Source organism: Mirounga leonina, unplaced genomic scaffold (genome assembly GCF_011800145.1).
Source record: "Mirounga leonina isolate KUSES-001 unplaced genomic scaffold, KU_Mleo_1.0 Mir_174, whole genome shotgun sequence".
Classification (NCBI taxonomy): Eukaryota; Metazoa; Chordata; class Mammalia; order Carnivora; family Phocidae; genus Mirounga; species Mirounga leonina.
In genome coordinates this window covers 21,013,327-21,040,632 of record NW_023270451.1, presented here as the reverse complement: position 1 = coordinate 21,040,632, position 27,306 = coordinate 21,013,327, and the positions used below count along the sequence as shown (strand labels likewise).

Here is a 27,306-nt window from a genome sequence, read left to right as displayed (position 1 = left end):
TTTCTGCTGCTTATTTACTTTTTCACAGGGCTATTCATTATCTGAGATATTTTATCTTAATTTATGTCTTTTTTTTTTTTTAAAGATTTTATTTATTTATTTGACAGAGAGACACAGCGATAGAGGGAACACAATCAGGGGGAGTGGGAGAGGGAGAAGCAGGCTCCCCGCCGAGCCGGGAGCCTGATGCGGGGCTTGATCCCAGGACCCTGGGATCATGACCCGAGCCGAAGGCAGACGCTTAACGACTGAGCCACCCAGGCGCCCCTTAATTTATGTCTTTACTGCTGTCTTCGTACTGGCATGTAAATTCTCTGAGGGCATGTAAGTTCCTTAATTCACAACTATGTTGTCAGCACCTAGATCAGTGTGTGGCACACGTCAGGTGATCTACAAATCTCTCTTGATTCATAAATGACAAAAAATGTACAAGTCTTTCCAGAAAACTTTTAAATGTAAGTTTTAAATGCAAAGGTGTTTGCGTGACACATTGCAAAAGTAAAGTGATTTCTGGAAAAACAACAACAACAATGGAATAATCAGGGGCCTGGTCTCTTACTAATAAATCTACACAACTACAGAAATATCTTCTTGTCACCACAGTCATGGTTACTGAAATTATTTAATATAAAAATCAGCCAAGACATGCCAATCAAACTCTAATTCAAGATGGGAAATTAGGGAGCAAAAACCAAAAAAATCTACGAAGAATTCTTGGGTCTAAAAGAACACAAAATTCAAAAAGGAAGTCTATTCTGATTCAGGGGCTTTAATATCATGATGCTAGCAATGTGGTAATAACTATAATCTCACTACTTCAGAGCAAGGGCAATGATAGAAACAGTTCTCCTGGTAGACTCGTCTTTAACAAAGGTGTTTCTGGGGCGCCTGGGTGGCTCAGTTGGTTAAGCGACTGCCTTCGGCTCAGGTCATGATCCTGGAGTCACAGGATCAAGTCCCACATCGGGCTCCCTGCTCGACAGGGAGTCTGCTTCTCCCTCTGACCCTACTCCCTCTCATGCTCTCTCTCTCTCTCATTCTCTCTCTCAAATAAATAAATAAAATCTTAAAAAAAAAACAAAGGTGTTTCTGTGTACTTGCCTTTAGCAGTGCATCTACATAGATGTTGTGCTGTGACATAATTTCTTTTACGTCCCACTTCACATTCGCCATTAGGAGCAGCATCTGTTCATAATCAATAGCTTTACCAGCTACAATCCAATAAATTGGTTTGCGTAGTTCACTGGCAGTTGAGACTGTCTGAAATACATTTCACAAAAAGGAAAACAAATATTTTCTAAAAGTATCAAGTTTATAAAAAATCTTCTGTGCCTATTTCTAGTATACATCACATCTAAAAATAAAATATATCTGGAGATTTAAATTATGAAAACCCTTCAGTTCGTTGGCAAATGACTTACTCAAAACATACTTTGGAGACATCCCATCAACGTGAGGCCACTGGTAACACAACAATAAAAGAACCACAGATCTTCAGGGAGACGAGCAAATATTTCTCACGGTTTTTCACGTCTCTCCATTTCCACTCCAACTGCCCCGCCTCAAGATTTCGTCATCTCTCAAATGTAAACCTGTAACAGCCTACAAGCCGGTCTCCCTGCCTGCAGGCCTGTCATCTACTGCTGCCAACTACACACTGACCATGCCACTCACCAGTCTCAAATCCTCTGGTACCTTGCCTGTACCCTCGAAACAGAGTCCGCCTCCTGCCTGAGAGCACTGCGTACCATGCAGCTCCTGCTTCTTCCTCCAGGCATCCCTCTCACCACTAGCCCCCTTCCCTGCTCTGACAGTTTGACTTTTCCTCGGCCGCTGACAGGCACCCTGCTCTCTCTCACCAGCTGGTCTTCATGTAAGCCATTCCCTTAGTTTGCAATATACTCCCGACATAGCCGGCTGCCCCGGCTTAAACATCCTTCCTCCAGACAGCCTTTCTAGACAACCTTCTCCCGATGACACATGCCCCTTTCCTCCTCCAGCCAAGGTTAAATTCCCTGCTGCCATTTCTTCCCCCTTATCATACTTTATTGTAAACACAGTTGTAATGGGCCTTAGACTAAAAGTTATAGGAGGTGCTCAGTACTTCATACAGGAATTCATGAGTGAATAAACGTATGCTAATTGCTCTCCTGGAATTTGGAGACTGGCCACTAGCCAAAAAACCCAAATAATGTGCTCACAGTTGAAATGACATCCAAGAGTGTCTCTGACCTGAGAATAAAACTGCTGAAGAAAGGGCTTTTTGACTGCGGGCATCACGGCATCCAGATGGGGCTGAAGGAACTCAAACTGTTCAGCCAAGAATACCCTAAAGGGAATAAAGAAGCCACGGCGTAAGCAGAGTGCAGGATCCACAGGCTGGTCAATACTTCTCTGTATAAGTCATCTTTAAGATCTCTAAGCAAAAGTTCGACCATTAAAATTCTTTTCCACTTGAGTGAACCACCTTGTATCAGCTCATTTACAACCTACCCAAAAGTTATTGCTGAGCTTATCACGGAATGTGAGCAGAGGTGGAAGAAGGAGACTTCAGATCAACTGCTCTGGAAACCACAAGGTGTAGAGCTATGCTGCTCTGCATGTGACACAGAAGCACAGATCACAGAAAAGACGGAAGAAAAAACGAAACAGGTTTTTTTTGGAAAGGATTTCCCATAAGGATCCCATTTAATTATACAGAACAGAGAGGCGAATTCACAGACTTAACATCTGGCTGGCACTTCTCCTAAGTAACCTCATGCAGCAAACTGCAGCTTGGCTGAGACACACACGTGAACTTCAGGTCAGGAGGCTGGTGTGCGGGAGGGGGTCATTTGCCCAGAGTATTGCCAGCAGCTGCCCTCTTTTTCTCTATTTTTTGTAATGTACACAAAAACTCTGAACTGATACTGGACTACATTTAAAGGAAGAAGTCATGTGCTTTACCTGTATTAAAAACTGGGGGATTTATAAAGGTCAGGAAGCATTCTTGCTGATGTCAAGGGCTGACTACATTTAACACTAAACGGACATCGTAACTAGTTTCTCTAGAATCACAATTTGATAGGAAAATATAAAGTATGCTATAATGTGGTGTTTTTTAAAGTTTTACTTTTTTTTTTTTTTTTTAAGATTTTATCTATTTATTTGACAAAGAGAGACACAGAGAGAGAGGGAACACAAGCAGGGGGAGTGGGAGAGGGAGAAGCGGGCTTCCCGCCAAGCAGGGAGCCCAATGCGGGGCTTGATCCTCAAGTTTTACTTTAAAGCAAGGATCATGTTGCTAAAGACTGAAACCTAAAAGATTTCCCTTCTTCCATTTATGTAACTGAAAACCAACCATGCAGTTTTAAAGATCGACTGGTAATCTATTTTAGGATAGATTTCTCAGAAATATATAAGTGACACTCAGAAGTGGGAGATGGATACAGCTAGAAATCTAATTATACAATGCTTACTTTTATAACTTTTCTTAAAAACTTAAAGGCAAAGCAACGGTTTTTAACAACTTACAAGGATTCTGTGGCTACCACTCTTTCCGCCAGCCCATATAATGTATCCCCAGATGTCAAAACCACTAGGTGACTGAGGTGTGGACTTGGTACCTTCTCCTTTCTCTCTTCTGCTGCTGTGAGGGTGGCAGTAGGATCAGCTGAAACTTCCTGAAAATACAACGCATGTACACACACAGCCTGAAATCAAATCTAATAGCAATAAACCATGTGGTTTTACAAAACTGGACCTGTAATTAAAATACTTGTAGGTATACATATAATTACATTTAGTTTCTGTTCTTTCTTTTCCTTCTTTTATATTTTCTAACTACTGGAAATTTCCTTTTTATAAAGTGAAAATGATCCAACTCCATATACTATTATCTGCGCATGACCTAAAATCAGCCAACACAAGCAATCTTTATGAATTGGCAGATGTTTCATAGAGACAATAGTAAGATGCCCTTCGAAAACCTGGAAATGAGAAAAGAGAGATGGCCTCTGGAGGACTGAACTGGCACATTCCAAAATTATGGTGTGGTTAACCATTTCACATCCACACTTTAATCAAGGTAACTCTGGTATATCTCAAGAAGAGGACTAAAAAGCACTTATAAACTGAAACTGAGCTAACTGTGTTGGTAGACGTCTGGGGTCATGTTACTGATGAGAAGGAAGATGGTTAATGGGAATAAAAGAAAGGGATGCCTGAAAAGCAGGGTGTACTGAGCTTTAAGATCCTCCAAGAAAATTATGGCACAAAAATTGGATACAAACAAGTCTAAAAGTGTACAAAATGTAAATCTAGATTACTTCTTAAATCAATTATATAGTCACAAATCTCCAACACTTGCCTTATGAATGAAAGAGACATCAAATGCACAGGACTCTGGGAGCATAACAGGTTTATAAATTTAGCAAAATGGAACTAAAACATTATAAAATCTTCCAAGGTAGAAAATGGTTTTATTCTTCTTTAGTTCTTTTTTATATCCTATCTTCTATAAAAGATATGGTTTCTCTTCAATCTCTAATTATTCAATTAGCATTTAAAAGTTATTTTGGGAACAACTGTGCTTTCTCTAAGGGAGGATCAGGATAAGGAAACTATGCAAGTTAATCAATGTTGCTGCTCCATTATTTATTTTCTCCTACTAGAAAGGAAAATAATCACCCCTCTCCTGCACACACACACATAGTCACAAAACTACATCCTGTTTGGTATGGCTGCCTGTGCTATTTCATTTAATGCCGGTGGTTATGTAATTACCATCTACCAGACTGTCCAAGTGAGGAACCCTGGAATCATTCGTGTCTTTCCCACCCTCCCCCTCCATCATGTCTAAGCACACACCTCTCCTTCATTTCTTCCCCTGTCACTGCTTCATCGGGACCAAGGCCCCACAGCATTTCTACCTGAACTTACAGTCCCCAAATAGAGACCTCTCCCTCTGGCTTCTCCTATTTCTACTTCACTTTGCACACAGTTCACTGGCTGATTTTTCTGGAATACCCAAGTGATCTTTCTAAAATGGAGACGTGATCACACCACTCCCGGTTTAAAAGTCTCAATTAACTATCCACTCCTTATAGACAAAAGCCTAAACTTGTCATTATGATATTACTCCTTTACAGCGATACCAGCTACCTTGCCAGCTTCATTTCCCAGTAATCTTCTATGCCCCTAGGATCTAGCTGCACTGGACTACCTCCTATACCTGTCTTCCTGACACTCTTCTCTTGCCAGCTCTCTGCTCCTTGTCTGCCTAGCTCTGTCCTTCTCATCTTTTAAGTCTGAGGTCATATTTACCTCCTTTCTGTAACTTTCTCAGCCCCCCAAGAAAAATTAGTATCTTAATTCTGTTTTGTTTTTTTTTAAGATTTTATTTATTTATTTGACAGAGAGAGAGAGAGAGCACAAGGAGGGGGAGTGGCAGGCAGAGGGAGAGGGAGAAGCAGGCTCCCCACTGAGCAGAAAGTCTGATGCGGGTCTTGATCCTAGGACCCTGGGATCATAACCTGAGCCAAAGGTAGACGCTTAACCAACTGAGCCACGCAGGCGCCCAGTATCTTACTTGTGTTAATGTTACCTACACATATACGTATGTCTATACATGGGATCAAGTGCACTTTGTCGGTTGTGGTTTCCTGACCCCTCTACCTCACTGTGAGTTCTTGGGAGCACTGGGACCAATTTCATCATCTTTGTATCTCAAGACCTTGGCATGCCTCCTGGCATGAGCAGGCCCTCAAATGGTTTAACTGATGAAGATGGTAAGAGTCTTTACTTCCTCTCCTCTTACTCTCTTTCAAGCCCATTCCAATCAGGCTTTTGTGTGCCTTATTCCAAAGAAACAGTTATCAAGGTCCCCAATGGCATCCTATGGCCAAGTCCAATAGTCAATTCTGAATACCTATTTTATTTAAACTACTGTAGCATCCTACATGGCTAATCCTGAAAAACTTTCTTCACTTAGTTTCCAGAGTACCAAACCCTCCTGGTTTTTCTCCTATGCTACTGGCCACTTCTCAGATTCCTTTGCTAGTCTGTCTTCTTCTCCCTGACCTTTAAACACTGGAGTGTCCTAGAGTTCACTCCTCAGACTTCTCTCACTCAAATTCTACTCCCTAGATGATTTCATCTCCCATTTTAAATATCATCCACATGCCAAGAACTCAAAATTTACATGCTAGCCCTGACCTCTCTCTTACCTTTAGTACATTTAACATATCTGAAAACTGAACTCAAATGTGTCCCTCCTAAAAGTCTTATCCATCTCCACTCTCCAGAAGTTAGGTATCATCGTTGACTCCTCTCTGGGTCCTACCTCACTTATAATCCATCAACAAATCTGGATGGGTCTATCTTCAAAACACATCCAGAATCTGACCATGTCTCACTACTTCTTCCATTAACACTGGTACAAGCCACCTTATCTCTCTCCTTAACTGTGATACACTATGGCGAAAATAATTCTCTTTTACCTATTTAAGGCAGATCATGTCAACTCTTCTGCTAAATCTCTTCCAACAGCTTCCTGTCTTCCTTAGAGTAAAATCCAAAGGACTTACATGATCTAGGCTCTGGCTATCTCTTTGGTTTTATCTATCACCAACCCTCCTACTTGCTTCATTCTAGTTATACTCATCTCTGTGCGTCAAGGATGGTCCCACCTCAGGGCCTTTACATTCCCTGTTCCCTCCACCTGAGACACTTTTCTCCAAAATATTCCCTCTCTACTAGCAAACAAGTTGCACACGAGTAGGGAGTTTTGTTGGATTGCTCTCTCCCCACCCAAAATTGTATCCTCAACTCCCAGACAGGGTCTAACATCATATATAAAGTGTTCAATAAACAAGGCACTAAATAAATGTTGTTAAATCAATGAATTCTCATCCTGGTGGCTCACTCCTCTATTTCTTCCTTTAGGGATCTACTTCAAGGTTACCTCCCCAAAGAAGCCATGTGATCACCTAAACAAAATCACACCCCTTCTCTATTTTGAGTTTGAGATTGTGCAATATTGGCAGAAAGTTCATGTCAGCTTGTGTCAATATAATTACAGAATATTTTATTTTATTTTTTTTAAATATTATTTATTTATTTCAGAGACAGAGACAGAGATAGCGAGAGAGAAGGCAGGAGCAGGGAGAAGAGAGTCTGAGGTGGGACTTGATCCCAGGACTCCAGGTTCATGACCTGAGCTGAAGGCAGCCACTCAACCGACAGAGCCACCCAAGTGCCCAAAACACACCCTCTTTTAAAATATTCTGTAATTAAGGGCGCCTGGGTGGCTCAGTCAGTTAAGCGTCTGCCTTCAGCTCAGGTCATGATCTCAGGGTCCTGGGATCGAGCCCCACATCGGGCTCCTTGCTCAGCAGGGAGTCTGCTTCTCCCTCTTCTCCCTGCTCCTGCCCTCTCTCTCACTATCTCTGTCTCTGTCTCTGAAATAAATAAATATTTTAAAAAATAAAATATTCTGTCATTACACTGACACAAACTGACGTGAACTTTCTGCCAATATTGCACAATCTCAAACTCAAAATAGCACCAGGATAACCCTGAATACCATGAATACCACATATTTATACTAGCAGGGTTACTTTTGAATTTCATTCTTTTATGATTAGTTATCACTTATATATAAATATATATAAAAACTAAAAATATATTTAAAAACTAAAAGTTCCTGTGAATATAGATATTAACTAGCTAATTTAGGATAGAAGAGGGAAGTAGTGCTAGAAGGTGACAGAAGGCAAAGAGAGGTTTTATCTATGGCCTGAGAGAAATGAAGTTTATCTCTGGGTATACAGGAAAGGCCACAAGCACTCACCTACTCCGTCCTTACCTACTCCTTACCTACCTGCCATTCAAATGTGCTGAACTCCCTCTTTACTCACAGAGCTCTTTCACAAAAACATTCCTGCAGTGATCACTGGAATTGTTGCCCCCACTTCAAAAGGTTTGCATTAGGATGCCATTCTTTGTCCCTAGTTAACACTGGCATTTTAGGCATAAAAATTATGGTAATTATCTGCTTAAAGGCTACAGTTCTGTGTTTACATTTAGGGAAACAGGCTTGAAGAGAGCAAGAGAGTCACAAAAATGTCAAGCTGATATAAATAAATGGTATGTACTTATTGCGCACTTCAATGGAAAAGCTCCTAAACTGGATCAGTGTTCCATATTACACCAGTACAATAAGGGAAAGATATAAAACCCCTTGAAGACTTTGAGAAATAAAACCTTAATAAAAATCTTTAGTTTCACAGTGAAAGTCACAGTGTTTAACCTCTCCTGCCACTAATAATTTACTACTACAAAGAGAAGTCATTTTTATGGACTTTTCCAGACTGATTTAAAATATATTTTTATTATCAAAAATTTCAAGTTAGTCAAAGATCTTAAAGTAAACAATTTAGCATCATCAAGTATATAACTAAAAATTCACAGTTCTGGTACCAGTATGACCTATTCCAGCTTCCCTTTCTTCTTCCCCCTAGTAGACTCCTTTTCTTGAACTTCTATTTGATGTGTCAAATTTTCTTATTTACTTTAAATATATATGATAAACAATTTCAGGTGGTGTTTTTAAGACCATAATGATTCCATGATACCTTTCACAGCTTAAAGAGAAGCAAAACTTAGAAGATATATATGGAGAAAATGAAATTACCAGAAATGTGCTTATTACACTTTTAACCAGGAGAAAGTACAACTTTCATCTAGTGGTTCCAGATTGATTAGGCTATAAATTATTTTAATAGCCAAAGACTGTATTGAATAGCAAGAAACCAATTAATGTTCTCTGCCAATGTAGATGCAAATTAATGAAGTGAAGAAAAATTAATTTAACAGCTTACAAGAACCTGAGATCAAGGTATAGCAAATGACAAATATATTTTCTAAAATAATATACCAATGCTTATCAGTATGAGTAATAATTTAACATGTAACACTGGAAACCAACAGAAAATTCGAGAAAAACTTCTGTATTGCTGTAGGAGGAATAAGGACTCCGGAGAGACCCTGTCAAAAAGGTCAGCACTACTTACAAACTGAAGAAGGAATGACTGCTCTCATGGCCTTCTGATCCGAGGTGCAGTTTGATTTAAGAGATGGTAACGATAAAGACTTAAAGAAAAGATTATCTTTAAAAGACCAGATACCAAAGAAAAAAGCAGGCATATCTATCTATCCATTTATTGGGGAGGGGTTTTTAAAAATACGTTTCTAAATCTGACTACCAGTTCTGGAAAAAACTTACCCAATGAACACAGAACTGGTCAGACAGATGCTACAGATACACTGCTATCCATAGATGGGTGGCAGCTGGTTTGAATAGCTAGTTTATTTACTCGGTCATGATACTCATTACACACCATATGGTAAAATCTGAAACATCAAATCCATGCCTTAAAGGTCAAATTTGGAACTGTGGTTTGACAATCATGAGCCAGTAACTAGCAGAGATGACCGAGACATCAGAGTGAATGGTTCTAGTGGTAAATTTTGACCTAACAATCTTTTTAACTGTATTATTATTTTATTATTAAGGAAACTACTGCTATAACTGTCATGAAGCCGAGACTAGGTTAACAGTAATGAGTTCTAGAGGTAACTATACCCCATTCTGGACTTCTGATTATGACCATTCAGTCCATCAATGTCATGGCTTTCAGCCAGAAACAAGAAAAACCTAAGCTGTGGACTAAGATCTGCAAAACAAGATGTGATGGTCAAGGTTATACTAAGTATCAAACAAGGAGAAGCAAAACAGAAACATGGGTAACTTCTAATGGAGTTGAAAGCCAATGGATTTTACAAAACAAAGACAAAAATATATATAAATAAGTGGCTGGGTCAAACAAGGAGCCTTGATTCTGAACACAATCAGGATTAAATGAGTAGCAAAGCCAAGAAAACAAAACAGGTTAAGCCAGAAGACAAGAAAACTCAGGGATTGGAGTTTACTCATTTATTCTACGAACACTTACTGAAGAAATGCAGTTTGCTGAGGTAAGTGCTATGAAAATATAAATATACATGTACTGGGCAGAATGATCTCCAAATTATAAGGGGGATGGATGAGGTGGATACAGGTGATTTCCTCTGTGTAAAGAGTGCTCTCCCGAGATACGAACACATGCCTCTCTCATCTTACTCACCTCTCTGCTCAAAGACCACTGTTCTATCACTCTGCTTCCTTTTCTTCTTAGCGCTTCTCAGGTTCTGATACTATATTACATATTTGTTTCTCTCTGCCTCAATAAAATATTAAGTTCCAAGACAGGAATTACCTCTTCTGTGCACGGATGAATGTCCAGCACTACTACCACACCCAGCAAATATTATTTCAATTAGTATTTCTTAAAAGAATGATTACATTGCTTTATTAAAACTCCAATAGCAGAAGTATGTACATAATAATAGACTTTATGAGAAAAGAGGCAAATGACTGCTTGTTTGGGTAGGTGAAGAAAAATTAGAGGATCCTGGGGTTAATGTAGATGCAGAGGAATGTGCTGAACAACAACAATCTCTAGCTACAGTGACCCATCACAAGAAAAAAACTTCGTTATTTTAAATGCCTATGTTAGCTTAAACACTACAAAGGCTCAGCCCTGTTTTGCTGCCTAACTTATTTTCTTAAAAAACATGTTACATTATATGACATAACAGTCAAGAATCCAGACCCCCTACTACATAGCCAACTATACCGAAACCTCTTCCTTGAATTTCAAGGCCATTTGTAAAGTGGTTCCTAAACAGTCTCTGCAACCCGACTCTTCAGTATATACCAGTGTCCCAAACTCAAAGATGGCCAAACTTTGGGCCAGGCCTGCTCCCACCACCAGGCCCTTTCTCAGCTTCTGAACCTTAATCTGAATGCCAATCTTTCTTCTTTTTCCCACTAACCCCATGCCTGTTCTTCAAAGACTAGCAAAAGTTTCACTTCTTTAATTATTCTCTGAAATCACGTTTCCACATAAACCTTTCCTCCCCTTGAACTTGTACTGGATATATAGCCAACATCACACTCTTCCATGTATACCAGTTTTTTCTCTCCAATCAGACTGTAAGAAACCTCTATTTACTTCCTTACAAGCACATAGTGTAATACTGAGGACTCAGGCACTCAATATACATATAAACATACATTTATATGTAGTTGATTGGATGGCTAATTTTTATTTTCTGTAACCCAAAAGAATTATTTCCAACTGGTTACTTACCATATCAATAAGGCTTTCTTGTATTCTGTTAAGAGTTGTTCTTAGTCTACTACTACTAAGGCCTAGTCCTGTTGATTCCAGCTGAAAAAGAAAAAGAAAGGTATGCTACATCACTTTGGAGATAATCTTTTATATGTTATAACTTCAAATTAACCAAAGTTAAGAATCTGATGAGTTTTCACTCAGATACTTAGCCTTCAGAGGGTCTCCAAACTGTATTTAAAAGTTTCAAAACATCAAGCATATTAGTCAAACCTTAGCCTTTAAGGGAACAAGAGAACTACTTTACACATTTGCATTTACAGGTCACACTAGCATCTGTCAACCTAATAAATTTATCAGGAGAGAGTTCACCAATATTTCTCTTTCCCAGAAGTTATTATTTTTAGTTCTAAAACTTACGATTTCAGATACTTAAAGATATTGCACTGTGTCGAATTTATGTAAAAGCATTATAATGTAGACTCTTTTAAATTTTCTTTTCTTTTTTTAAAAGACTTTATTTATTTATTTGACCCACAGAGAAAGATAGCGAAAGAGAGAGCACAAGCAGGGGGAGAGGCAGAGGCATAGGGAAAAGCCGGCTCCCCGCTGAGCAAGGACCCCAATGCCGGACTCCAGGATCCTGGGATCATGACCTGAGCCGAAGGCTTAACTGACTAAGCCACCCACGTGCCCCGTTTTAAATTTTCTAACACAAATTACAGATAGCCCAAATCCTTATCCAAAAATTAAGTAAAGATTTTATTAGGCTCAGTAAACATTTCACAGTATAGACTTTGCTTTACTACATCAGAGCCGAAGCACTTGTAAACATCCTCATGCAAGAATATAAATGAGAAGGGACACTCGACTGTTGAAATGAAAAGCTGGGGCACCTGGGTGGTGCAGTGGGTTAAGCATCAGACTCTTAGTTTCAGCTGAGGTGGTGATCTCACGGTCATGAGATCAGAGCCTGACAGTTGGCTCTGCACTCAGCGCGGAGTCTGCTTGTCCCTCTCCCTGTCCATGCTCACTCTCTCTCTCTCTCAAATAAATAAATACAACCTAAAAAAAAAAAAGGGCATGAAAAGCCAGTTGGCTTTTAGTTGATGATTCAATTGATGAATATAAATTTAATTTAGAGGTAATCATAGCTACATACAGACATCTGGAAAAATGTTAGAATGTTCTATATGAGCCAAAAAATTTAAAACATTGGTAACAGTAAACTATAAAATATATAGCCTAAATCATTCATAGAAAATTATAATATATATGGCATGCGCACCCATTTATTGCTCCTCATCCTTTCCTATCTGAGATAGGATGAGAACAAGGAATTACTTACACGACACGTGACAGAAAGCCTCAAGCTACAATAGTGGTGTGATGGCATGGTGTAGTAAAACATGAACTCATGTAATATGGTTATTTTATTTTTTTACAGATTTTTTTTTTAATTTTTATTTATTTGATAGAGAGAGAGACAGCCAGAGAGGGAACACAAGCAGGGGGACTGGGAGAGGGAGAAGCAGACTTCTGGCTGAGCAAGGAGCCCGATGCGGGGCTCGATCCCAGGACCCTGGGATCATGACCTGAGCCGAAGGCAGACGCTTAACGACTGAGCCACCCAGGCACCCCGTAATATGGTTATTTTAAATAAATTTTACTTTCATTAGGTTTTATAAACTTTATTACTTCATTTCCCCTCTTTTTTCACTAGGGCCTTATTTTTGCACAGTTAAATTTAGCCACTGCAAATATATAGTTTGAGAATTTTGGTAACTGTATACAGTCCTATGACCAGTACCACAATCAAGATGTAGAATTTCCCTCACCTTTAAAAATGTCCTTAAGCCCTTTGCATGGATTCCCTCCCTCCACCCTTAATCCCTGATCTGTCACTGCAGTTTTGCCTTTTCTAAAATTTCATATAAATGGACTCATACATGTGTAGTTTTTTGTATTTGACTTCTTTCTTGTATTTAACATGCTTTTGAGATTCATCCATGTTGTAAGCCTATTAGTAATTCACGCTCTTTTATTGCTTAATGATATTCTATAACATGGATATATCACAACCTATTTATTCATCAGTTGATGAACATCTGGGTTCCAGTTTTGGGCTACTTGAATAATGTCACTATGAACATTTATATATGTGTATATGTCCTTGAGAAGACATATATTTTCTGTTCTTTTGGGTAAATACCTAAAAGTGGAATTTCTGGTTCATAAAACAGGCATAGTTTTAAGTTTGTAAGGGACTGCCATACTGTTTTCCAGTGGCTGTACCAATTTGCATTTCCATAAGCAATGTATATAAATTCTAGTTATTCCATTTATGGACTGAATGTTTGTTGTCCCCTCAAAATTCATATGTTGAAGCCCTAACCTCCAATGAGATGCTATCTAGAGATGGGGCCTTTAGGAAGTAATCAGGTTTAGATGAGGTCATGAGGTTTGTTGCCCTTTTAAGAGACATAGCACATAATTTACACTTCTTTTTCTAGTTTGTTAAGGTGGTAGCTTATCATTAACTTGAGACTTTCTTCTTTTTTACTACAGGCATTTAAAGCTTGATACTTCCTTGTAAGCACTTATTTAGCTGATACATTGTGTTTTCATTATTATTCACTTTAAAATATTTTCAAATTTCTCTTATGATTTCTTCTTTAAACCAATATTTATTTAGAAGTGTGTTAATTTCCAAACACTTAGATTTTTCCTAGTTATCTTACTGGTTTCTAATTCAATTACATTGTCATCAGAGAATATATTCTACATGATTTTAATCTTTTAAATTCACTAGAACATACTTAATGGCCCACAGAATATGGTCTATCCTGATAAGCATACCATGTGCACTTGAAAAGAATATATATCCTGCCACTGTTGGGTGTGTTGTTCCATAAACATCAATTAACTGAAGATGGTTGAAACTGTTGTTCAAATCTTCTATGTATTTGCTGACTTTCTATATACTTGTCCTATTAGTTACTGTGTAGTTTTAAATCTCCAGCATAATGGAATTTTTTTTGTTTCTCTTGAATTCTGTCAAGTACTGTCTTATGTATTTTGAAGCTCTGTTAAGTAGCCACATACACATTTATGCTTGCTATTCCTTCCAACTGAATTGACCCTTAAATTATTATGAATCCCTTTATCTCTGGTAACATATTTTGCTTTCAAATTTATTTTATCTTATATTAACATAGCTAATGCAACTTTTTTTTTAAGATTTTATTTATTTGAGAAGGAGAGGGAGGGAGGGAGGGAGAGAGAGAGAGAGAGAGTGCGAGCACTCGCATGAGCAGGAGGGGCAGAGGGAGAAGGAGAAACAGAGTCCCCGCTGAGGGGCTTGATCCCAGGACCCTGGGATCATGACCTGAGCCAAAGGCAAGACTCAACTGACTGAGCCATCCAGGTGCCCCAACTACTGCAGCTTTCTTAAGAAAGCAAACACTTACTGTTTGCATGGCATATCTTTTCAGTGCATTTGCTTTCAACCTGTATGTGTTTTTTTTATATTTAAAGTGTTTTTGTTGGGCGCCTGGGTGGCTCAGTCATTAGGCATCTGCCTTCAGCTCGGGTCATGATCACAGGGTCCTGGGATCAAGCCCCACATCGGGCTCCCTGCTCAGCGGGGAGCCTGCTTCTCCCTCTCCCACTCCCCCTGCTTGTGTTCCCTCTCTGGCTGTCTCTCTATCAAATAAATAAATAAAATCTTTTAAAAAATGAAGTGTTTCTTTTGTTTTAATCATTCTGACAATCTCTGCCTTCTAATTTGATTGTTTAGTCCATTAACATTTAATGTGATTATTGGTTGGATTTAAAGCTACCATTCATTATAGGTTATCTCTTTTTTGTTCCTTGGTTCCTCTTTTCTTGCCTTTTCTGATTATATGAATATTATTTTTTAGAATTCTAATTTAATTTTCCTATTGGCAAAAGATCTAAAGTCTTAAATATTATTTTTCATTGTCCTATGAATTACAATATACATTTTTGGTATTTCACAATCCATTTGCTGTTAAAAATGTTCTGTTTAACATAATATATAGAAATCTTGCCATCTTATAGGTGCATATCTTGTTATAGTTGTTTTATGTAATATATTTATATATATTATGAACTCCAGAAAATAATGTTATGATTTCACTTTTAATCAGCTATATGGTTTATACAGAAATTAGAAAAAGAAAAAAATAATCTTTTGTATTTCCCCAAGTAGTTTCCATTACCAATGCTCTTCATTCTTCCTTGAGGATCCAAGTTTTCTGGTATCATTTTCCTTCAGCCTAAAAAAAATTCCTTCAGCATTTCAGTATTACATGTCTGTTGGTGACAAGTTGTCTTAGTTTTTCTTTTATCTAAAAATGTCTTAATTTCACCTTCATTTTTGTTTTTAAGATTTTATTTATTTATTTGAGAGAGAGTGAGAGAGAGAGATCGCATGAGAGAGTACAAGCAGCAGCAAGAGGGAGAAGCAGGCTCCCTGCTGAGCAGGGAGCCCAACATGGGGCTTGATTCTAGGGTTCCAGGATCATGACCCCAGTCAAAAGCAGACGCTTAACTGACTAAGCCACCCAGGCGCCCCTCACCTTCATTCTTTAATGATGTTTTGCTAGATATAAATTCTGGATTGACATTGTTTTCTTCTCTTTCAGTACCTTAAAGGTATTAACTCTCTCCTAGCCTCTACAGTTTTGCATGAGGAGTCAGCTGAATCAGATCATTGGTCCCTTTATGTAATAAGCCTATTGTACTTTTCCAGAGACAGTTTCACCATGAAGTATCATGCTGTATGTTCCTTTGTGCTTACTCTGCTTGCTGTTCATTTAGTATCTTGTATCTGCAAATTTTTGGCCAGTGTTTCTTCAAATATTTTTTTTTTCTACCTCATTCTCTCTTCTCCATCTGGTATTCCAATTACCTGTATATTTGATCATTTGATATAACTTAACATGTCCCTAAGGCTTTGATCATTTTGCTTTCCAATCTTTTATCTCTATGTTCTTCGTTTTGAATTATTTCTATTGACTTATCTTCAAGTTCACATATTCTTTCCTCTGCCATGTCAATTTGGTTGTAAAGTACATTCAGTAATTTTTTTTTAATGGCTGAAATTCTATTTTTCAGTTCTAGGATTTCCCTTTGTTTTTTTTTTTTATTAATGTTTCTACTAGAACTTACTATTTTTCTACTGAGATGTTCATACATTTAAAACATCTTTTGTTTTACTTTATTTGAGATGGTTCTAATAGTCCATTTAAAATTCTTATCCCTTAGTTTCAACATCTTGGGGTCAAACTAAATTGATTTTCTTTTTACTTAAGGATGTACTCCACTTTTTTTGGTTTTATGTATGTTGGGTAAAGTTAGACTGCATTATCAATTTAATTCTGGAGATTTTGGATTTTGTTATTTTTCTCCACTGGGCACTGTTTCCTTTGTTTTCACTATGTAATTTTCTTGGCTGGGCTCGTACTACAAACTGTCTCTTATGCAACAGCTTCATTCTCTGTTCACATATTTTTTTTCTTTGTCTCTAGTCAACCTGTTTCATATGAACAGGTTATGGGTTAATCAAATATGGGGGTAAAAGATTTGGGGGATTGCCTCTCTACCTCTTTTTCTTCTGAACTTCCCCCTACTCTTTTCACTTTCCTAGTTTCCTGGCTTCACTTTTCTGGTTCCCCAATCCATAAAGACTGAAGGTTTTCCTATGCCTGCCTCCACCTTGTGCTGTGTGAACTGTATTCAATCCTGGGCTACAAGGCCAAGGAGACGGAATTTATTTTTATAGCTCCCCTTTCCCCAACCTACACAGTAGCATGAACTGCCCCCACCACCCCTAGAGTCTATGCTTTGTTCACTCTCCAGTATCTTTAGGTAGTTGCCTTTTGTGTAACATTTAGGTTTTATAGTGTTGTTTTTTTTTTAAGATTTTATTTATTTGTCAGAGAGAGGGCACAAGCAATGGGAGCAGCAGGCAGAGGGAAGATGCAGGTTCCCCGCTGAGCAAGGAGCCCGATGCGGGACTCGATCCCAGACCCCAGGATAATGACCTGAGCTGAAGGCAGATGCGCAACCTACTGAGCCATCCCTATTTTCTACAGGGATTATTATCCAGTAAAATCTTAGTCCTTCATAGCCAGAAGCAGAAGTTAATTCATTCTTAAAAGTTTAAAAACTGAATCACAGACTCTATATGGAAAAAAAAAATCTCATTAATGAAGGTAACTTTAAATGATGCTCACAAACTGTTTTCAAGTAAGAACACTCATCAGATTTACTTGGATAAGAAATAATTAGGACATCAATACATGTGTCCTAAGAATCTACCATGTGCTTATTATTGTGTTAAGATAAGATACAGAATGGTCTTCATGAGATAATATAACAGGAAGAACTACAGAAACTATAACTCAAAAGGTGAATAATGGAAGGCTGGGGGCAAGGCAAAATAAAGCAACACTGTAACTAACATTATCATAATAGAGCCAAATGGATTAGATACATAATAGAGCATGATGTAGTAAGTTATGAACAGTTCAGCAAAGAGCAAGAGCGTCTGAAGGAATTAGTATGAACACTAAGAATCCCTTAGCCTACTGCATACACTATGGCTCCCCAGCCAATGACTTTCTAGAAACCCTGAGAAACATATGCTTATTCTTCTACAGGCAGCATCCATCTAAAGTCATTCATACAAATGTCTTTCTTCCCTGGAAGAGAAGCAGGAGCAATCATGTACCACCATGTTCTTCCAGTTCTACCAGTTACCTAATTACTCCTCCCCTCCTACCACCTAAGACTCAACAGCTAACATGGCAATTTGGAGTATGTATGTATGTATGTATGTATGTACATATTTGAATATCAAAATTTCTAGGATTTCTAATGTACTTGAAGGCTGATCTTCTTAGCAAATTAAAAGCTACCGCTTCAGTCTTATACACTTGTATATGCTTATTTATGCTATTTAGATTGTCTTGTTCCAAAAGGAATTTAAAGTAGGAAATTAAGAATACAATCTTGCAAGGTAAAAAACCCAGAAACCTTAAATAGATATAAAATTAAGCAAAGCATGGGGCGCCTGGGTGGCTCAGTCAGTTGAGCATCAGATTCTTGATTTTGGCTCAGGTCCTGATCTCAGGGTCATGGGATGGAGCCCCACATGGGGCTCCATCCTTGATAGGGAGTCTACTGAGATTCTCTCTCTCCCTCTCCCTCTGTCCCAGCCCCCACCTGAGTTCTCTCTCTAAAATAAATAAATAAATCTTTAAAAAAAATTAAGCAAAGCAAAATATGGGTAGAAAGATGGAGTGGTTCTTTTTACAAATTTGTAAAACGCCTTTTTATGGAGATTCAGTCTTTGTTTTGCTTTAAATAGTGTTTCCTTCAGTTTTGCAGAATCAAAAATAGTAGAGTCCGAATTATAAATTGTTCTATTTGAAGATGTGCATATTTTCAATATTCACATGGTAGATAAAAGCTAGTATTACTAAGCATACTCTAACAACAGGAAAAGTCTTTCTTAAAAAGTACAAGACATAGAGGCAGCACTGTATTCATACATCCTCACTCATAGGCACATTGTATCGGTTCAAATAATACAAAATGTTTCTAATATGACATATGTATAGACACCCAGGTTAAGGACAGAAATGCTTATAACCGACAGCTAATTAAATAGCTGTTACTGAGTCTTATAAGACCGAAAATGCTTTTAATATAAAACATAAGGTTAATGTGTTCTTTAAAACATGACATATTTTAAATAAAATATGTAGCATATTTTACAATAAGCACCTAACTATATTTTGCTAACTTTCTCAGGTCCTAGTAACTCCACTGTAAACAAATCTGTGCCAATATATAATCAGCTAGAAATTCATGTCCAAAAGCATTAGTTCCCAAAAGCTTCCAAAGAACCCTATTTTAACACATCTTATCAACAATGTGGTCCACAAGTATTCTATCCAATATGACAGTCCCAGCCACATGTGGTCATTTATATTTAGAGATAAATTAGCTAAAATTAAATACAATTAAAAATCTGTTCCTCAGTTCCTCAACTAATCACACAAAGTGCTCAATAGTCACATGTGGCTAGTGGCTACCATAATAGCAGAAATTTAGAGCATTTCCATGACTATAAAATTTCTCTTGGACAGTGCTGGTCAGGAGGCTCAGCTCAGGAGAGAGAGTAAGGCTCATCTAGAAGACTTAAAGATTCTGACAATTAGCTAAAATTCTAGAATGTCTTTCTTCTCTAATATTTATTTATTGAGTTTCCAAATTCAGAGCAATGAATTAGTACATATTTTATAGTAACCTAAATTCTGTAGCAACACTCTGACTTTATTAGTATTCTTTCTAAGGAATATTATAGAGAATTAAGAACAGGAAATTCAGATCCCATTATTAAAAGATCATGTCTTTGGGGCTCCTGAGTGGCTCAGTCGATTAGGTGTCCAACTCTTGGTTTCGGCTCAGGTCATGATCTCAGGGTCATAGGGTTGAGCCCTGTGTTGGGCTCCACGCTCAGCACAGAGTCTACTTGTTTCTGCCCCTCCCCCCACTCACTCTCTCTCAAATAAATAAATAAAATCTTTAAAAAAATAAAAACAAATAAAAGATCATGTCTTTGATATAACTGTAATCACAGCAAGGATATGAACATTTATATAATAAATGTAGTTATCCATTAAAACTCATGTTTTTATTTTTTATTCATTATTTTTAGATTTTACTTATTTATTTGACAGAGAGAGACACAGTGAGACAGGGAACACAAGCAGGGGGACTGGGAGAGGGAGAAGCAGGCTTCCCGCCGAGCAGGGAGCCCCATGTGGGGCTCGATCCCAGTACCCTAAGATCATGACCTGAGCCGAAGGCAGACACTTAACAACTGAGCCACCCAGGTGCCCCAAAATTCATGTTTTTAAAAAGATACAAAATATAGTACATGAAAACTTTGTATTATGATATAGTCATAGGACCCAACAGTATCCTTTTACACAGAAATCTATCAAATGTCTAGGTGAGCCACATAATAATTACCAAATATCAGATAAGTTACCTGCCTAATATTGTGTTCTCTTTAGGAGTAGAAAAAGATAAAATCAATAAGAGCTTTGGAAACACAAAAAGGAGGTATAGGAAACAATTCTGTAGCAGACAGAAGGTTCAGTTCAAAGGTTTTCAATTATTTTAATAAATATTTGCCATTATCTTCTGAATGTAGTAGTGCCTGCTAAGGTTTGTAAGCCAATATTTAAAATGTCTCATTTACTGTGTAGTAATTACACACTGGGCCAGATTTAAACAAGGCAACCCACACATTTTTCATTGCCAAAATATGTCAAGGTTAAAAAAAGATGCTGCACTTTTTCTGCCAAAAATCTGAATAACATAAAATATGTTTATCATTTCAAAGCTTAAAATTAATATATAAACAAGGTAATTAGGCAGACAAAAAGCTGACAGCAAAAATTTTGTTAGATTTCTGATGAATAATTTTCAAAATAATATTTGTGTATTTTATACAAAGAGAATGAAAAACTTTACATTTTAAAATTAAAAGAAACAGACTTTCCCTCCAGAGGTGACTTACTGAATCATTCCGACCAAAAAAGGTATATATTGCATACAAGTAGTAATCAAATAGCTGAGACATGAAATGAATAACGTCAAAGGCAATCGGCTTAAGAATGTTCATCATCTGCATATATTTACCTGAAAAGAAAAAAAAAATCAGAAAAAAATTAAAATCTGTTAGTCTATCATTATAAGAGACAATCAAATTGCACACCCAGAGCAGGTGAGTTTTATGCTATATAAATGACACCTCAATCTATTAAAAAAAAAAAAAACTTTACCTAAATATATATTTTTAATGAACTATTACATTCCTCAGTCCCTAGCCATGTTTCAAGTACTCACTAATCATTTGTGGCTAGTGGCTACTATATTGAACACCACAGATACAGAACAGGTACATCATTTTGGAAAGTACTGCTGGACAGCACTGATATACATACTACTTACAAAAAAGTTTTTATATCATTGTATTTTACTGTCTGTCAAAAATTCATGGGATATCTATGCTCTTCTACAAATGACACTGCACAAACACACAACACAGTTCCACATTCTTGGAGATTCCATTTAAAATAATTTCCTCAAAAATGTTTAGGTATAATAAAACAAAAGACAATGTACTTGAGAAAAAGCATTTTTTTTTACCCCATAAGCTTATATACACATAGCAAAAGTAAAAAGGCAAGAAGAAAAAGGATACATGGAAGGTTTCCCCTGAATTCTAGCCCTGTGAAATCTTGTGTCAGAGGCCAAGGACATTTCTTTATCACTACATCACTCAAGAGCTCAATACTCTCAAAGTGCCAAGAAAATGTCCTCCTCATTCCTTCCTTTGGGAGATGCCAATATGACATTCTCTTTTCTCTAAACATATGATGCAGTTAGGGGAAAAAAATTTAAAAACCAAAATTTCTGCATTTATAAACTTGTTATGTATTTGAAGGGTGCATGGGAGATGGGCTGAATCAAGTAACAAATAATAACAAATCCCTAATTGTGTTTCTGTTTTATGGGGAATAACAGGGAAAAGAGAGCATCCATAAAAAATGCTCTTCTGCAGAAGATGTTAAAACAGGTCATTTGCCTAATTTCCAAATGAGCAAATAATTCAGGTGCTCGCTCTACTTAATGTAACTGTTATAAATTTTAAATTGGTACTACTGAAAACATCATGACTCAAGAGAAACACATTAACTGCAATAGAAAAAAATGACAAATTTACTCTAATGGAAATGTCTACTATCGAAACCATCTATTATTTAAGAACTCCATACAGCTGTCTTAATTTATATGAGCGATGATTCTAAATAATACTCAGATAGCCAGGAAGAGAAATACACACACCAAAAAGTAGAAACCATTCAACTCAGATGCTATTCTTACTCTTATTTACAAGTCTATTGTTTCAGAATCATCTTTTATAATTCTTTCACACAGACATTTTTTAAAAATCACAAATGAAAAATATTTGAAAATTATGCTCCTAGAACATTCTGGATCACTATGCAGATATTTATCAACTACAAACATGCAGTTTTCAAACTGCAACTATTTACACATAAAGTAATGTGACACCGTGGAAAAAAAAGGAAAAATAGTATGATAAGTTGTTTTAACTTGTAAAAGAAAAAAAGAGAGCTAATAAGTAAAATGAGGTAGAATGCAAGTATCTGGGTTGATACATATCCAGAACACAAAGCTCCTCTCCATTATTAATAATAAATTAGCCATTGTTCATATAATTAATCTTAAGAATATATAAATGAAAAAATAAGTAAAAGCTATTTTAAATGTTGCATTCAAAAGAAAAACTAGATAAAAACCCACTACTCTAAAAAAATTTTTAAACATATTTATATTCATTTATTCATTTAATATTCAACAAAGACTCTTTGAAGGCTTACTATGACCTTGGCTTTGTGTTAAGACACAAGGAATTAGAGTCCCTGCTCTCACACCTTAAATGGTCACACAAGGAAGGCAGCCATTGATAAGCAGGCTGTGTAAGAATAAGAACTCTGTCTTTCCAGCTCATGAGGGCACAGTAGGCATTTGGAGGCCTGAGGAGGCTTATGTACCTCCTCAGAATTACTGAATTAGAAGAATTTTACAGTGGATTAAGCCTGTATACATGAAGAGAAAGGAATGAGGAGGTAAAGGTGAGTAGGTATAATCACCAGAAAATGAGAAATCTCAAAAAATTTCTAAACCAAGGGTTGGTAAACTTTTCTTGTAAAGAGTACATCGTTCAGGGCACCCGGGTGGCTCAGTTGGTTGGGCGACTGCCTTCAGCTCAGGTCCTGGTCCTGGAGTCCTGGGATCGAGTCCCGCATTGGGCTCCCTGCTCGGCAGGGAGTCTGCTTCTCCCTCTCTCGCTCCCCCTCTTGTGCTCTCTCTCTCTCACTCTCTCTCTCAAATAAATAAAATCTTTAAAAAAAAAGGGGGGGGGCGCCTGGGTGGCTCAGTTGGTTAAACGACTGCCTTCGGCTCAGGTCATGATCCTGGAGTCCCGGGATTGAGTCCCGCATCAGGCTCCCGCTCAGCGGGGAGCCTGCTTCTCCCTCTGACCCTACCCCCTCTCATGCTCTCTGTCTCTCATTCTCTCTCTCTCAAATAAATAAATAAAATCTTAAAAAAAAAAAAAAGTACATCGTTCAGGCAACTATGGCAACTACTCAGCTCTGCTGGTCTCCATTGCAACTACTCAGCTCTGCCTTTGTAGCACAAAAGCAGCCACAGACAACATATACACAAATGAGCATGGCTGTGTTCCAATAAAACTTTATTTTATAAAAACAGGTAGCCTAACTGATTGGACCTGCATGCTGTAGTGTCCCAGCCCCTGTCTGGATGACAGGTAAGAGATGGAGCAGGGAGCAAAGATGACCATGAAGGAGGTGAAAGCTATTCTTGTAGGGCTGTGATTGCTTAGACTCAGTGGGTAGAGCAAGAGGACAGGAACAAGAAACGGAGCTGAAAAAGGATGGATTAACTGAAGGTTCATGTACGGGATAAACTACCAGTCAGCAGGCCCTCCTCTACCACTATCCCTCAACAACATCAGAGTATAGGCTGCCAGGCTGTTTCCACAGACAAAAACAAAAGAAAACGAAAACTCTTGGGATTTCTCTCTAAAAGAAGGAAACAGGGGCTCCTGGGTGGCTCAGTCAGTTAAGCATCTGCCTTCAGCTCAGGTCATGATCCCGGGGTCCTGGGACTGAGCCCCACGTTGGGCTCCCCGCTCATTGCTTCTCCCTCTCCCTTTGCCCCTCCCCCTGCTCCTTCTCTCCCACTCACTATCTCTCTCAAATCTTTAAAAAAAAAAATAATAGAAGGAAACAAAACAAAAAAAATTGAGCAAACTTTAAAAAATAATAAATTAGGAAGATGAAGGCTTCTAGGGTAGCTGTTGGCACCACAGATTAAAATCTACCCAATTCTAGAAATTTGAGGATCTGTCCCCATAAGGTAAAGACTGCTAATAAATCCACCCAGCCCTACCCTGCTCTATACAAAGTTCCCAGTCAGGATTCCTACTGAGAAGGGGCAGTGAGAGGGTAGCTCTCATTACTCAGCAGGGGACACCCACAGCAGCTACCTAGGCCTTCTATTTTGGATATGAATAGGTCATCAAAAATCACCAGGCCCTGGAGGAAAACTCAGAGAGTAAAAGTAAAAAGAAAAGCTGATCCCAGAGAAAACAATTAATTCAAGCTAAACAAATATAATAATTATGTAAAATCCTATAGCAGAAAAATATGGGAGGGAAAAAGAGAATATGGAAGGGCTCTTAAAGATTTCAAAAGTGATTTTTAAAGTTAAAAATTGAAGAAAATAAATGAAAAAAGGAAGTCTTCTAGAAGGTACAGCAAAAAGACAAAAATATGGAAAACATTAGAGAAAATATGGGAGACAGGAAGGGGCCAATCTAAGGGACTAAACATTGGAGCAACAGGAAATCAAAGAAAAAAGAGGGTAGAGAAAATGGGGAGGTGGAAATCATCAAATAAATAGTAGTATTAGTCACAACTGAGGAGCACAAGAGCTTTCAGATTGAAAGGGTCACGAACTACCCAACACACTTAATGAAAAATAACTCACACCTGGACAGATCACTAGAGAATTCTGAAATCTCAAGGGAATAAATACTAAAAGCTTTCAGAGAGAGAAGAAAGAAATTCATCTATGGTAAAATGAACAGAGAACACTAGAGGTTTCAACTTTCTAAGGAAAAATAATTTTTAATCTACAATTCTATACACAGCTGAATTGTCATTCAGTGAAAGGGCAGAATACATATTCAGACTGACAAGAATTCAAAACATTTACCCTCTCATCACCCTTTTCTGAGAAATTACAACTAGTAGAAAGGCAAACAGAAACAGACCAAGAAATTGCCTGCAGGCTGGTGGCAGGGAGACTGGGGGTAGGAGAATGCTGCTTTTCATCACGGCCTCTTCTTTACTATTTACTGTGTTATGGTGAGAATACTACCTTAATAAAAATGTAGAAGCATGGCTCTGAAGTTAGCCGGCCTAGTTTAAAAAACACGGCCAGTGGATTAAGATGTGGTTCATTCAGATGCACTTCACCTTCCCTTTCTTCCCTTCTAGAGTGCCCTAGAGAGGAGAGGTGAAAGGAGTGGACACAGTGTGCTTTGAAAACACGGAGCAAGGTTATTTAATACCCAGATTGATGCCAGACTGGCCAGCACCCCAGAATGGAGGGCCTCAGGCCCCTTGCTAAGAGGGCTCTTGGCTTCATGTAAGAAAGAATACAGGAGCAAGTCATTTAGAGGAAGGGACAAAGATTTATTAAGCATAGAAGTAAGAAAGCAACTACTTCATAGACAAGGTAGCAGTCTCTCCTCCCAGGTGAGGAAGAGGACCCCCCCTTTGACTCTAACAAAGGGTTTTATAAGTTTTATTTAAGTTAGCTAATGGTATAGGGAGAGGTTTACTCTTTAACTTTGGGTTTATCATTCACATCGGGCAGTTAGTTTTTCCATTATCTTAAGGTTATGGAATTACCCACAGGGAGCAATTTTAAGAATGTCCAGGCTGTATGGCTTTTACTGCCAGAGTGGGTCTTACAGTTTTCCGTGAGTATGATCTTATGATTCTTCATGACCTACTGACTTTTAGGTTAAGGTTCAGCCTAAAACCAAAATGACTTTACTTTGGTGAACTTGTCTTCCAAGCCTCCCTTCCCTCCTGTCTCAAGATAACTGACAAAAGCATCTCTTCCCAAATGATCATCTGCGAGAAGTTCTCATTCTTGCTTCTAACCTATCCTGTAACCTCTCTGAACTTTGTCTAGGTAGAAGAATTAACTTTCCCAATTTCCTCTACTGGTTGTGAAGCATGAAAAGAGCCTCCTGGCTCTAGGATCAGACAATCTGGGTTCTACCAGTTAGCAGCTGTGTGACATTAAGGCAAGTTATTTATCTCTGGGCTTTAATGATTCATACATAAAAAGGGTACTGTGAAGAATTCATGAGAAAATACATGTAGAGTGTTTACATTGCCTATAACAAGGGAACAAGAACTCCTAGCTACTGCTGTTATTTTAAAATAATTATAGTTATGATGAATGCAATAAGGGAGAATTATAGAGTGCTATGTAAAAGAAACCTAACCTGATGAGGAAAAGCTTCAAAAGGGAAGCGCTGTTTAAACTATATCCTAAAATCTGGACCAGGAGTCCAGTACACTCATGGGGAGAAGCCACAGGAAACCAACCAAAGAACAGCATGGAGGAGAACTAGAACGAAGAGGAACAGTGGGCCTGCCTTACCCAGCTCATCAGCAGGGGGCACAGAGAGCCATGCCATCACCACCTGAAAGGTGTCCCTGGGAAATTCAATTAGTGAGCCCCACTCCTATGCAGAGGAGTAAATACCAGGGTACAGAGAAGGCGCTGAAAGTGTGTGTTCCTCAACTATGGATCAGGACAAGAGAGGAAGAAAATGTGTTTCTCCAATAGTTGAGATGTTAAACACTAAGGTTTGTCAGTCCCGTACATTGGGCATCTATGAAAGTGAACAAGTGCTTGGCTGTATGCTCTATATGCTGCAAAGGTGACTCCAACTCCAAATGTTTTCATCTGTAGGAGCTGACAACCTGATGGGGAAGAGCAAGAACAGAATCCAAGCTGGAAGGATGTTCATTATTTTTATCACAGTACAGTTAGTTGAGACATCATCAGTGGATATAAATAGCACATAAAAGTGAACTAGAAATGCTATAAATGAGGCATAAAGGAAAGGAAGGAAAAGTCAGTTCAGCTCAAACAATTTAGAAAAACGCATTGAACAATGTGAGGACCAGAGTAAAAAATTAGTAAGCTAAGTCCTTAGCTTTTATTCCATTCTTTGAGAGCTTTTAATCGATTATTTTATTTTATCATTCTATCACTGTATTATTTATTTTTATTATTGTTTGTATATTCTTAGCCCCACCCCCAAATCTCCAATATC

General features: G+C 38.0%; 1 protein-coding gene across 1 annotated transcript in view; it reads right to left on the bottom strand.

The window, feature by feature from the left end:
• VPS50 (VPS50 subunit of EARP/GARPII complex) overlaps positions 1-27,306 on the bottom strand; it is a 130,296-nt gene that overhangs the window by 8,428 nt on the left and 94,562 nt on the right. Inside the window, exons 21-25 of the mRNA XM_035020571.1 lie at positions 20,842-20,963; positions 11,235-11,315; positions 3,514-3,662; positions 2,233-2,329; positions 1,102-1,260 (exon numbers count right to left, since the gene is read on the bottom strand). Coding sequence (XP_034876462.1) covers positions 1,102-1,260; positions 2,233-2,329; positions 3,514-3,662; positions 11,235-11,315; positions 20,842-20,963 — 608 coding nt within the window. The remainder of the gene's footprint in view (positions 1-1,101; positions 1,261-2,232; positions 2,330-3,513; positions 3,663-11,234; positions 11,316-20,841; positions 20,964-27,306) is intronic.